At 46.8% G+C, this 12,476-nt stretch overlaps 1 protein-coding gene across 2 annotated transcripts in view; it reads left to right on the top strand.

Annotated features, from left to right (window-relative positions):
• Positions 1-2,836: 2,836 nt before the first annotated feature.
• The window catches only part of Hil (peptidase hillarin), a 35,450-nt gene continuing 25,810 nt past the window's right edge, over positions 2,837-12,476 (top strand). For both annotated transcript variants that reach the window (XM_076806072.1, XM_076806071.1), the window contains exons 1-2: positions 2,837-3,519; positions 11,117-11,589. In XM_076806072.1, the coding sequence (XP_076662187.1) occupies positions 11,246-11,589 (344 nt within the window). In that variant the 5' untranslated portion in view covers positions 2,837-3,519; positions 11,117-11,245. The remainder of the gene's footprint in view (positions 3,520-11,116; positions 11,590-12,476) is intronic.

Below are 12,476 nucleotides of genomic sequence, written 5' to 3'. Positions count from 1 at the left end.
TTTTCAGCAATAGCAGTAATCAAACAAAGTTACTTCCAGAAACTTAGTCTAATAACTGCGTTCGGAGTTATTATGTAAAAGCAGATTTTTATGTTGCCTTTTGATACAGTGCAGTTTTTCAAAATTCTGTTGCTAGGCCCTCGGTAGATAAAGTGTTAACGCTAAATATAAATTAGCCTAACTCGGACCATGGGAAATAGTGGAATCAATTTCATTATAGAAGAAGAATCTGAGTATTTTCGATCTTCTCATTTTTGTACAGCAACCACCGATTGCTGTTAATACTCAGCACTCAAATAGCGACTTAAGGCGCCACTAAAAATTGCTATATCATTATTCAGAATATTTTTCATACTATGAAATTTGTTTGTGTTTAATAAATTACTAAATACTTCAGTATCGTACGAGTAAATCGCGCCATGTTCGTATATATAACATGAAGAAACAAAATATAGAAGGGAAATGTCCTAGGTCGGAAGAAATGTTTCGTTTTGGAGTTGAAATAGCTTCGAGTGCAAAGGGTTAATACTCAGCAGGTTTAGTGTCAACTAAGCGGCTCCAAAATATGTAAAAGAAAATTCATACGCAATGATTTGACCCAGCGATGGCTGCCACGGGATCGCGCGAAGAGCGTGCGCCATTCAAGGTCCATCACGAATCTATTCTGTCCCACCGATAAAATCTGTGCGACCGTTTTAAGTTCATTTAAACAATCGCACGGCTGTCATCCGTCCACGAGTCGTCGTTCATAGACACGCCGTGAGCGGTCGAACGAAAGTAAGAATCATCCATGGAGAGATTCCATTATCGGCGAAGGACAGGAAGCGAGAAAAAATCGGACGGCAGAAAGGTGAACCATTCCGGCCGTAAGTTATACAGTCGTAAAACTAAATCCAGCAAGGTGTAATTATATGCGAGCGGTTACCGACTTATATTTGCATCTGTATTATATCCACGTTGCATCACCGCTTACAGCTCGCTGCTTCCCACGTGCTTGTCGAGCGTTCGCACACGCGTGGGCCTCTCTCATGCGAAAACTTTGACTTCTCTCGGCCGTTCGGCCATTTTTTCTTTCTTTCTTTTCTTTTTTTCAACGGGCACACGGTCAGACAGAAGGAACGGCGAGCACGATTTACTAAATCGAGAGTGGCGTGTACACGAGCGGCGGTCGCGGAATGCAGCCGCGCGGCTCTCCCGCGTATCCGAACAATTCATTTAAATAATTTATCGAAACCGCCGTTACCGCCGCAACCTGCTTTTCGCCCGGAATGAAAAAACATCCGCACACCTACGGCGTATACCGGCGCGTACCGCTCTCCCGGGCAAATGATCTCATTCGAGATATCGGAGACTGATATCCCGGCATGCCCGGTGAAAACGGGCGTAAGCAGGTTGATGGAGCTACGATGCCTCCGTCCTGATGGGCGTAGCGTTCGTTAAACCGGCATTTTTGCACGGGCCCGGACCATGTAATTAGCAATTCCCTCGATTATTCATTGTTGACGAGCGTGTTGGTAAAAAGCCGCGCGCAAAAATCCTCGAATCGCGTTCTAGCTTCTAGTCCCGTAATGTACGGTCGTTAATGTAATGAACCTGCTTTACGAGAGTTGCCGCAGTCAACGCCGAGACATGTGGAGCAGCGTGGAATTTAAAATAGAATAAACATCAATTAGCTTGCCGTTTATCGTTGGCATCGCCGGAGACGGTGTAGTCTACGATTGGTCCCAAATATTAAGGTCATCGCGCGTAGACGGGAACAAGTGGCCATTTCTTGGCCGTTTGGCTACACGGCAACAGAAATTAACGATCGAGTAACGAAGACAGTACAGGAATGCATCAGAAGTTATTAAAATTAATTTTAAATTTGGAGCATGGTGCACTTATCTTCCGTATTCTTCTACCGGCTTCTCGACCTGTTCGCCATTTTATTTCTTGATCACCGTCACGATCGTGCAGTGTTCTTCTGAATATTGTAGCTAACGTACCTACTTGTTCCCCTTTTTTTGACCATGCACCGTGCCGAGCCGTTTTTGCTCAAATTTTCATTCAGGCTATTCGGTGTTTTGATTAGACTGGAGCATTGTCATAAACTAGGTCACTGTATTATCGATCGACAAGAAATTAGCTCGCGCTACGTACCAGTTTCCACATCATCCTTGAGTACCATTCTTTCAGCCATTCCACCGTTTTAGTGCCGCTTCGCAACCAACTTTTTTATTTGGTGCTAATATATCGGTGATACACGTGGCACGGAATGTGCTCATATTTTATTTTTAATTTACAGTTGCGTGGATCACAGAATAAGGTGAGATGGCAGGATAGTCTACAGTTTTCAAAGAACGAGAATCGGCACTCTTTCGAGGATAGAATCGAAGAGTGCGCGGCACGCGTGGCAAAGCAGAGGCGTACGCAGAGATTGAAAAGTGATCGCGCGGAGGATATCCTAAAACGGTGGCCACCAATCTCGGCGAGCTGGCAGCCCCGCTTTCTTTTTTCCCATCACGTATCGATCAGCCGCTCGAATGAAAGTAGTGAATCGGGACCGCGTTCCATCGGGGCCACAGAAACCGGCAGGACCTGAAACAATCGTTCGGGATCGGCCGCGTATATCCGTCGGGTCGGACTCTCGAACCGTCGAGCATCCTGGACCGTCTCTAAAAAGGAAAAGCCGCATCGCGTCCGGTTAATTCCTATGAAATCGGTGGCAAACGCGCGCCTACCATCGTCGCACAGGTGACAAAGACAGAGACTGGCCAGGTGAGCGCACGTAAAAGAGTAATACCCAGACCCCGGCCTGGGTTCTCCAACCATAGCGCCACCTGAGAGCCAGCACGGTCCCTCAAAATGGCCGTCCCTCTCACCTCAGACCTTCCCGGAACGTCGACGGAAGCAGGTGGCGATATTCAGGTTCGAGCACACTCGCGCGGCCGCCTCGGTTGGTGGCGAGAGGACCCAATTCCAGCCGGCTGACAAACGAAAGAAAAAAAGAAAAAAAACAGAACAGAAACACGGTGCTGCAAGGAAAACGTTTTCGGTACGCGAAGGTCGAGTAGGCTCGGTGGCCGTGGTGTGTCTTGTGGAACACGCGCCAGCGAAACGAGCGCGATATCGTGTCCGATTGACGAAACAGCGCTCCGCGCTGGCTGCTGCAGCGGTCTCGCGATACACCGAGGAGATACACCTGGCAGGTGGATCTGTTCCTAGAAACCGCTGTTCCCCTGTCCGAGTCTCACGGTGACACGCGTTCGCGCGGCAAGGTGCTGGATCTCGCGGTGATCCTCGGCCCCTGGTGATTTCGATGCTCGGGCAGACAGCGTCCCGAAGAGCGAGCGAGAGGAACAGAGATCAACACCAGCACGGTACAGAGAAAGACAGACCGTCCGTGACATCGTGCGCGATTTTACCAAGTGCCGTGGTATCCTGCGAAACCTTCTAAAAAACAACCGAACATCCTGGAAGACATGCTCGGACCGAGACGTCCCATCTCCTGGACCAGGCCGGACGCAGGAGTATGAGGACGTGAGTATAACATCGGTATCGAAACCGTTCCCCCCGGGGTCTATCGTTGCCGATAGTCTATCTTAGAGGATCGCGTGGCACGAACGAAACGGACCCGCCGAGGAAGATTTATCCCGTGTTCCGGGGACGGTACACGTGTTTGACAAATCTGATGCGCCTCGGGGAACTGGTTCTCCCGTGCACGGCCGCAGCGAGAATAATTCAAATCTCTGGATCTTGCGACGACGTGTACACCAAGGAGAATTTCTCTCTCTCTCTCTCTCTCTCTCTTTCGTTCTTCCGCTCTCCGTCTCGGAGCCCCGACGATTCGATCCGATCCGAACCGATCCGATCGAACCCGGCCCGTTCAATGGAATGCCAGCTATTCACCGGTACTTTCGCGCGCGTTAAGTAACAAGACAAACTGTCGCAAACGCGGGAACACGCCTTGTTCTGCCCGCGAACAATGATGCCGTTAACCTGTCGCGCGCGGGGGGGAAGGGGGCGGGGGGAGCGCCTCGACGAGCTCCCGAGGCAGCCTCGTTGCGTCCACGTACTCTCCGATTCACCTCAATAAAGTTTCTCGTTTCGTTTGACGCGGGTACAAGCGGAGTTACGTGGAGGAGACGCGTGTCTTTGTGAGCAGACGGTTGAGGCGTGCGCGAGCGCGAGCGCGAACGCGAACGCGGCCAGCGTAAATACCTAGGAGAAGGTGGGCCGGAATGAGGACACCGGTATTCGAGCGGGCATTATCGAGTGATAAACGGCGCGAGGAATGCGATAAATTATTTTCACGTAAGCGACGCCGCCGATTTTTACACTCCCCCATTGTCTTTTCAACTATTGGAGGACGACCGTCCAACGATCGACCACGTTCGGACGACGTTAGGTCGGATCTTCGATTACTCCGATTTGTGCAGAATTCACAACCATGCTATACGGCTTTTGTTTTTTTTTCTCTCGGACACCACCGTGTCCCACAAAGAATAATTAACGCTTCGCGGTCCTATGTCGAGCCAGACTCGACGTCGGCTTTAGCAACCATGATACCGTAATTACGTATGATGTAACAGCAATTTTACTATCTCATAACTGTTCTGAATAGCTTAGTAGAGATGCGCATGGGTGTACAGTTGGATTAATAAGTTCTGAAATAAAACGGGAGGGAACTTTTTCGACCGGAAATGGTTAAGTAGGAAGCTATACCGGAAGATGACGGTATCGGATATGAATCACGCATTTACGAGGACATCGAAATTGCAATGACCCCGTGCGAGTACAGGTCCATTTACATGAACCTGTCGGGAGACAGGTGGTTCATATAATAGCGGTCCACCTGTCTCCCAACGCTGACTATGATTTTTCGTCCGATAGGAGTTCACCATGCACTGCTAAAATTTAGTTCGTGTAAACGCGGCTCCACGGTAATTAAGTTCCAAATTTAGCCCCAGTCTTCTCCCACAATTCACTTGTCAATGCGTCGAGCTCGGCGAGGCTACCTCGGCAGGCAAAAATTAGAAAATTAATCAAATGTGAAGAAAGGAAAGGAGACGAAGGAAAATGTGATGCTCGCGAGAATTTAACTGCAGAACCGAACACGACTGTAACGCAACTAGCTCTCGACTTCGACTCCCATTCTCAAAGCAATCATTCCGAGATTGACGCGTGGTTCGGCACTCGCGCCGATTTGATCGAGTCCGCGTCGAGATCTGGAGCAAAAGGCAGAATCTCTCGAACGAATGACTTTCAAATTGAAGCAACATGTCGGAGCGACATCAAGGGGGACAGAGCGCACCCGGAAGTTGTACCTGCAGAACAGCAGGCTTTATACGGGCCACGGTGTTCATTCACGTGGTATTCGCGGGGCTAACGAAGAAACGGTCTCGATCGATTCGTGGTCCCACGCTCGCCGGTCGTGAGCCTCCGTCGTAAATCGCGTCGGTGGTTCGGCACGCGGAGCGTTCCGAAATTTTTCTACGGCTTTCATCCGGCTTTCGTCCTCGGCTCCGTTCTCTCGGTGATCACGCGTGCTTTCGTCGCTTGTAAATAAACCGGCGACCCCGTGTCGTCGTTGCATTTTAATCGCGCCGCTCGTTGCGCAACGCCCGAAAGAGGAAATCGTAATGGTCACCCGTAAAACGCGACACTTCCAATTACGGTTGTCCGTTGATTTTCATTCATCGAGCGCCGCGCGTGGCCATTCGACGCGAGACAGCCACGGTAACAGGATATTTTATGGAGTTTCCCGCGGGCCGCGGAACATTGTCAACTGCATAAATTAATTGGCAGCCCTTTCTTCGCGAATTTATTGATCGTTCGCAAGTAATAGAAATACATTGTCACTGAAACAATCTAGGTAATGTTGGAAGTACTGTCTCCGTATATGTCGCCGAGGCCTGGATGATAAACATCGCGGAATTATCCCCACTACCGCGAGGTGCCACGCAAGACCCTGTTGTTGACATACATCGAGAATTCACTGTAACTTGAAAGTCACTTGTTTGAGAAATTCATCTGGACACGGATTTTCTGAAATTGTTGCTGGACCCATCATTTTTAGAACATACGCGAATATTTGAGAGTCAAAAATTGTGATGTTGATGGTTTAGAAAGGAATTAGAAATACTACTATTTAATTATTATTGTCCATTTTGATGCCCAATCGAATTTGAAGTCTCTTAGAACCCTGAGGTTGCAGCATCGTTCTATAAATTTTGTCAAGTCTTTAAAGCCTTCTGTTTTGCAACCAACCTACACAAATGATTAAAAAATCTACGGTGATATTCATGTACTTATTTTGATTCGTTCAGTTTAATAACAGACAGCCAGAGTTTCAGTTTACCTGCTACAAGAACTAATCTGTTGCAGATACAGAACAAATTGGTTAACACTCGCACGCTCCTCAGAAGTTATTGCACAAAAGATCCTACGATAACGCTTCACCCATTTCCACTGTACACATTGAATTAAGAAACTGCGATTCATTTGTAATCTCACTATTTAAACAAGTGCACCTTGCAACACAGAATGGACGAGTCTTCATCCTGGGGTGGGCGTGTCAGGTTTGAATCGTGCGATTACAAGAACATTGAGATCTATATTATGTTCAAATAAATATAAAGGTAATATAAGGAAGCGTAAACCAAAGATAACAGAGTAGGAAATGGTGCAATAATCGGAATAAGAATAGGAACAGGCAGAATATAGGTAGAGTAGTCAGGGTAGGGATGGGTGAGTCGAAGAGGGAAGGGGAGAGAGAGAGAGAGAGAGAGAGAGAGAGAATTAATGCGTGGATAAGATAGTTATTTTTTGTATTCATAGGTTATTGTAAACCGAGTCCAATTCTTGGCCGTAAGGCTGAATAAAGCAATATTATTATTATTATTATTATGTTCAAATAATTCGTGTTACAAGGAGCAACGAATTCTCGTTCTGAGGAACCATTTTCACCATTTCATGAACGTCGAGATCTATTTTCAAGCAATTTCCGTGTGAAGGAGCGGTTTCGCCAGAAAGAGCAATTTTCGTGTTCCTCCTGAAAAATCGGTAACGCTCGAGCGCGTCCGGCATCGGCCAAACGATCGCGTCGCAAATGAAATGCTTTCTCCCGCATATGGCGGCGCGTGCTCGTTCTCCGGAAGAAGAACTTTCCGCGCGCGTTTCTTTCGGCCGCGGATTTTGTCGTGGCTCGGCGATGGAAATCGTCGCTACGGAACCCGTTGCACCAGCGGTAAAGAGAGAAAAAAAGGAATCAGTGCGTGTCCGACGACAGGGACAGACCGAAAGAGCGAGAGGGAGACGCCGTGGAAAAAAAAAAGGAACGCGATTCGTTGATGCGTGAGAGGGACAATCCCCGTGTTTATTATGGTATTGTTGTGCATGGTCGCTAACGGTATGACGTAACCCGGCATTGTGGGCTATCGTTTGTCGCGGGGGTGGAAGGATTCGCGTGCAGTTTCGTCGTCGTTGTCGTCATTGTCGTCGCGAAAAGAAAAGGGAAACTTCGATCGGTCTCTTGTAACGGTGAAACCAAAGTAATAATTTCAGAAGAAAAAAAAAATGAGTCATGCTTCATTTAGAAAGTTTCCACGTGACGCTTGACTTCGGCTTAAATTACGAACGATGATACGTTTTTTCGACCCCGTTGCCGCCGCTTATGCAACCTCGCGATAGGCACGAATACAATCAGATTTCTGGTTTGGGTCTGTGCAATCCGACATGGAAAAGTAAAATGATTAAAGTTAACACTGAACCCACCACGGCCGGTCAAATTGACCTTTTCAAACTGCGTACAATTTCGTACATACAACATTATCACATCGCTATTTGTGTTTACGACTTTTTTAAAGTATGTGTATAATGTATTTTTCAGTATTTGTTTCTCGTTTTATTTCTTTTCTCCTAGAAATATACAGTGACTCCCACTAATATTCGGACGCTTTTAAAGATCGTGTAACTTTGTTAACATTGGACCATACGACTTGGATTTTTTTTAAAGAAGTTAGGACAATTAGTTTGCTACATAAAGTGAACAAAATTTTTACAAAAATTGCAAATGGTCGAAATTGCAGGGAAAATACTAAAAGTTGTATTTTGCAACCTTTTTATGTGAACTTACATTGAAAATGTAGAAAGTACGATTTGTAGATCTGTATGAATTATACATATTCTGAGAATTTCATCAAAATCGGTCAACGTTGCAATGTGCTGCAGATGTTTCAAAATGACCACATAAGGGCGGAATTCCCTGACAAGGCCAAAATTCTGCGACTTTCACCCTCAAGCTTTCATCGTTAAACGTTTGTAGCTCGTGGCAACGTTCACCGATTTAGATGAAATATTCGAAATATGTATACTTGATACAGATGTACAAAACGTACTTTTTAAATTTTTAATATAAGCCGGCATAAAAAAGTTGCAAAATACAACTTTCAGTATTTTCTTCTGCAATTTCGACAAATTGCAATTTTAATCAAACACTTCACGTTATGTAGCGAATCAATTGTTCTAACTTGTCAAAAAAATTCAAGTAGTATACTCCAATATTGACAAAGTTATGCGATTTTTAAGAGCCCCCGAATATTACCGCGGCCGGTCAATTTGATCGCACGAGATAATATGGTATTTACTCTTCTAAACCTAAACAATCAGTATAAAAGAAAGGCTATTCTCAATGTGGCATGGCCAACTCAAAATAAATGAGCCGCCTTATTGAATGAGACGTTATCAAGTTACGCACGTGCCTGATTGATAATACTGTTTCATGGCAAATGCACCCAAACCGCAAAGATGGACGACGCAGTACAATTTTGTAAATCGAGGGGAGAGTATCGCAGTATTTTTTGTATAATTGCAATTATATAAAAATAAATTTGTATCGTCATTTTATGGAAGTTGTTCATCTACTAATTCATTCACTGCGTCCGGAGGGACTCTTTTCCAATATTCATTATGCTTTGACCCTTAGCACTCGTATAGCGACTGTAAGGCGCCACTAAAAATGGCTGTATCATTATTAAATTTATTTGTATTCAATGAATTACTAAACACTTCAGTATTGTACGAGTAAATGGCACAATTTTCGAAGGGTAATATTCTAGGTCGGAAGAAATGGTTCGTATTGGAGTTAAAGTAGCTTCGAGTGCAAAGGGTCAAAAACAAGTGTAATTAATACAGGAACAGTAATTGGTACCCCCTAGTAACGGGGTCCCTCACCCTAGATGTCCTACACGAAACAGAGACAAGTTTTATTTCGAAGATACTGCGAATTGAAACACCCCTAAAATCGTTGAAAAATTTGTTTCGCGACTGTATCTACCGCTTTGAAGATTGGAGCTTCTATTACTATTTATTTTTAGTCGTTTTGCTGCGTTTTGAATCAAAAGCAGTACAGTAAAATAAACAAGATCGATGAAAACGGCTCTCACAAACAAAAAGAAAGAGTATGAAAAACCTTTGCGGACGTCGAACGTTTCTTGGTACGCTAGGGGTTGACAGAGTATATCCTTTCATAGTCGCGATAAAAGGACGATGCATGTCCCCACGCGAACGAAAAGGAAAAAACCCGGGGGAACAAAAGAGGAAAAGCGTGGTGGAAGCGTTAACGAGGACGCACACACGCGAAAATCCGCGGCGACCGTGCTGCGGGGTCCTGCGAAATCTGTTGCAATTACCATTCGCCCACTGTGAAAAGCATTGGCAACGCGATCCGTTGCAACAGCCGGTCGGTCGGCAGGAAAGTGTTGGCGGCCGGGTCGTTTTTAATAACGCCGATGCATTTTGCTATCCGTCGGATCGCACGCGCGCGCAAGGAGATGGTATCGTTTAGCGGGTCCGCGCGTGAGCGAGCGAGAGAGCGCGTTTCTTTTTCTTCTTTCCCTCTTTCCCAGACATCCTGCGAGGGTAATTATTGAGAGTTAGGAAACGGACTCGGTCTGATTCGCGCGTGCACGCGCGCGCGCGAGCGAGCGAGCGAGCGGGCGCGTTTTGCATTGCGGTAATTACCCCGACCAATTAAAGCACACGTTTTAACCGGCTGTATCGTTGAACTTGTGAAACGCTTTTTTTTCCACGGATCCGCGTTTCATCGCGGAAGAGAGACATCAAAGTCGAACTAGCTTCGCTCCGCGGAGTCTAATCGAGCTTGCCACGAAAACTCCTCAAGAGGATTACTCGGTGACTTGATTCCGATGCAAAGGCTAGATTTAATTTCCTCTCTCTCTCTCTTTCTCTCTCTGATTTTTTTTTTCGTTCACCGCAGTCGCTGAAAAGAGCTTGTTTGGGGGGATCGCGCTTTAATTTTCGTATTAAGTTAATTTCGCAATCAAGAGCGCCTCGTTACGTCGAGCTTTTAATGCTTTTGAAACGAAGCTGGGTCGCCGGTGGTTGTTTCAAAATGTAATTCAGACTTTCCTCGGTTAGCGCGTGACGCGACCTGCTCGTTATCACAATTATCGAGGCCCTTTTCGAACAACCTGTAACCGTTGATTATATTATCGTATCGCAGGCTGTCACTCTTTTATTGCATACCATCAGCGGGACGAAGTGGGTCGGGCACGGGGTCAAATTCTCGACGAAAACGTGGAAAACTTCTAATTAAATTCGCGCGGTCATGGGAAAGAGTGGCGTATCGCGAATAATAGAGGAAACTTTTCTCTTCCAGTTCGTTAGAGGGAATACTTTCCATAGGAGGACGGATCGACTGACGTGCGTAGTTTTCGCGCGTACGGGGAAACGATCGATTAATCTTGCGATCGGAGCATCAATCAGTCGAGCGATCGGTTGATCCTCATTGCCACCGCGGTACCCGCCGCCGCCCCTGTGCTCGGGTCACTTTCTAACGCATTCTCGGCGCACTTGGCCGCATACACACACACACACACACGCGCGCATCCTTAACGCCCGTTGTACCCGCCGCAACCCGCATTCTATCTCAATCGCGGCTGCGAGCGGTCTGGACGCGCTCAAAATTTACGAGCCCGATCCGGTGGGTCTGCCGACGCGTTCCCTCCGGTGATTACCGATCTCTCGACCGACGCTCGGCTTTTTCCCTCCGCGGTCAGGCGAGCAATTTCACCCGAAGTATCCGTGACTGACTCGTTGCTGTTTGCTTGCCAAGGTCGCAGCTGGTGGCTACCAGAGCGAGCTGCACCACGGACTGACGACAGCGAACCAGCCGACCAGAGCGAGAGAGTGAAAGAGCGAGGAGCAACGAGCAAGGAGACGGATTTTTGGTGATCCGTGAATCATGTACCGGCCAAACTTCTACGAGAGCACGTGCCTGAGGTGCGCCCAGACCGTCTACCAGGTGGACAGGGTGGGCCCTCTGAAGGACTTCACGTTCTTCCACGCGGGATGCTTCAAGTGCGCGATCTGCGGCACGAAGCTGACCCTGAAGACCTACTACAACAACCAGCACACGATCAACGACAAGGAGGTCTACTGCAGCAGCCATGTGCCCAAACCGGGCCCGGGCACCTTGGACGGGTCCAGCGTGGGCATCCGCAGCGCCCTGAACGTGCCCAGGAGCGGTTACGTCAACGAGCAGATCAGAGCCGGCGGTGCGTCACCGCGAGGACTATACCCACCTTGGTAAGCTGATTTCAGTCGCTTGTCCGATAGCCTAACACCTTGCCGACCGGCGCTTTCCGGCTGAAGCCAGCCCGCGGAAACCCTCCTCGTTTCTAACGATCTTAGCCTAAAATAAGACAACTCGGAACACCTATGTAAATCGATTTTAGAAATTGGATTGTAAATGCAAATACAATATGTTCTTTTCGTTTATCAACAGTGTACCGAATTACAACGAAGCAATTATAAAATTGGCAAAGTTACTGTCACGTCGAGTAATTTCCACGTGATATTCTTAGAGTCTAACCTATGTTGTATATGACTTCGCGTGGCGTGGTAGTAGTGTGTTCCGACCTTTAGTGGCTTTGATCACAGTTACGTTTATTTGCAACGAGTCACAGGTAAATTGTCACAAATAATACATGTATTGAACATACTTATCTTGCCACCGAATGTGTTTATGTTACAACCGGAAATGTCGCGATCGAGCGTAGTACGCAGCTTTTTTGTTTCAACAAAATTCGAGCATGGCAACAGAAGTATGCCCGTGACCGGTCGGCAAGGTGTTGACGGTCTCAATATTGAAACTCGTGTTCTATAATCCCCCACCTGGAAGAGAATGAATGGATGAGTCACCAACCTACTCAGTCCGCATTCGTACACCTCTGAGCCGTTGAAGATCTCAGTAGATTAGTATAGTTATTGTTTGTTACGGTCAGAGATTTTCGAAAGGTAGTAGACTGTGTTAATTGGATCCGCCGAGAATGTGATCGAGCCTCGAATTAATTAACGTCAAAAAGTGTCGGACGTTCTTGATCAACTCGTTTTCTCTTCACCAAACAATATTTCCTCTTCTTTATTATCCTGTACGACGAAACCCTAAGTCGTCCAAGATCACCAGGCTAGAG

The sequence above is a fragment of the Halictus rubicundus genome, chromosome 2, assembly GCF_050948215.1.
Source record: "Halictus rubicundus isolate RS-2024b chromosome 2, iyHalRubi1_principal, whole genome shotgun sequence".
NCBI lineage: Eukaryota > Metazoa > Arthropoda > Insecta > Hymenoptera > Halictidae > Halictus > Halictus rubicundus.
The sequence above is the reverse complement of the archived record's forward strand: the minus strand, read 5'-3'. Positions and strand labels throughout refer to the sequence as shown.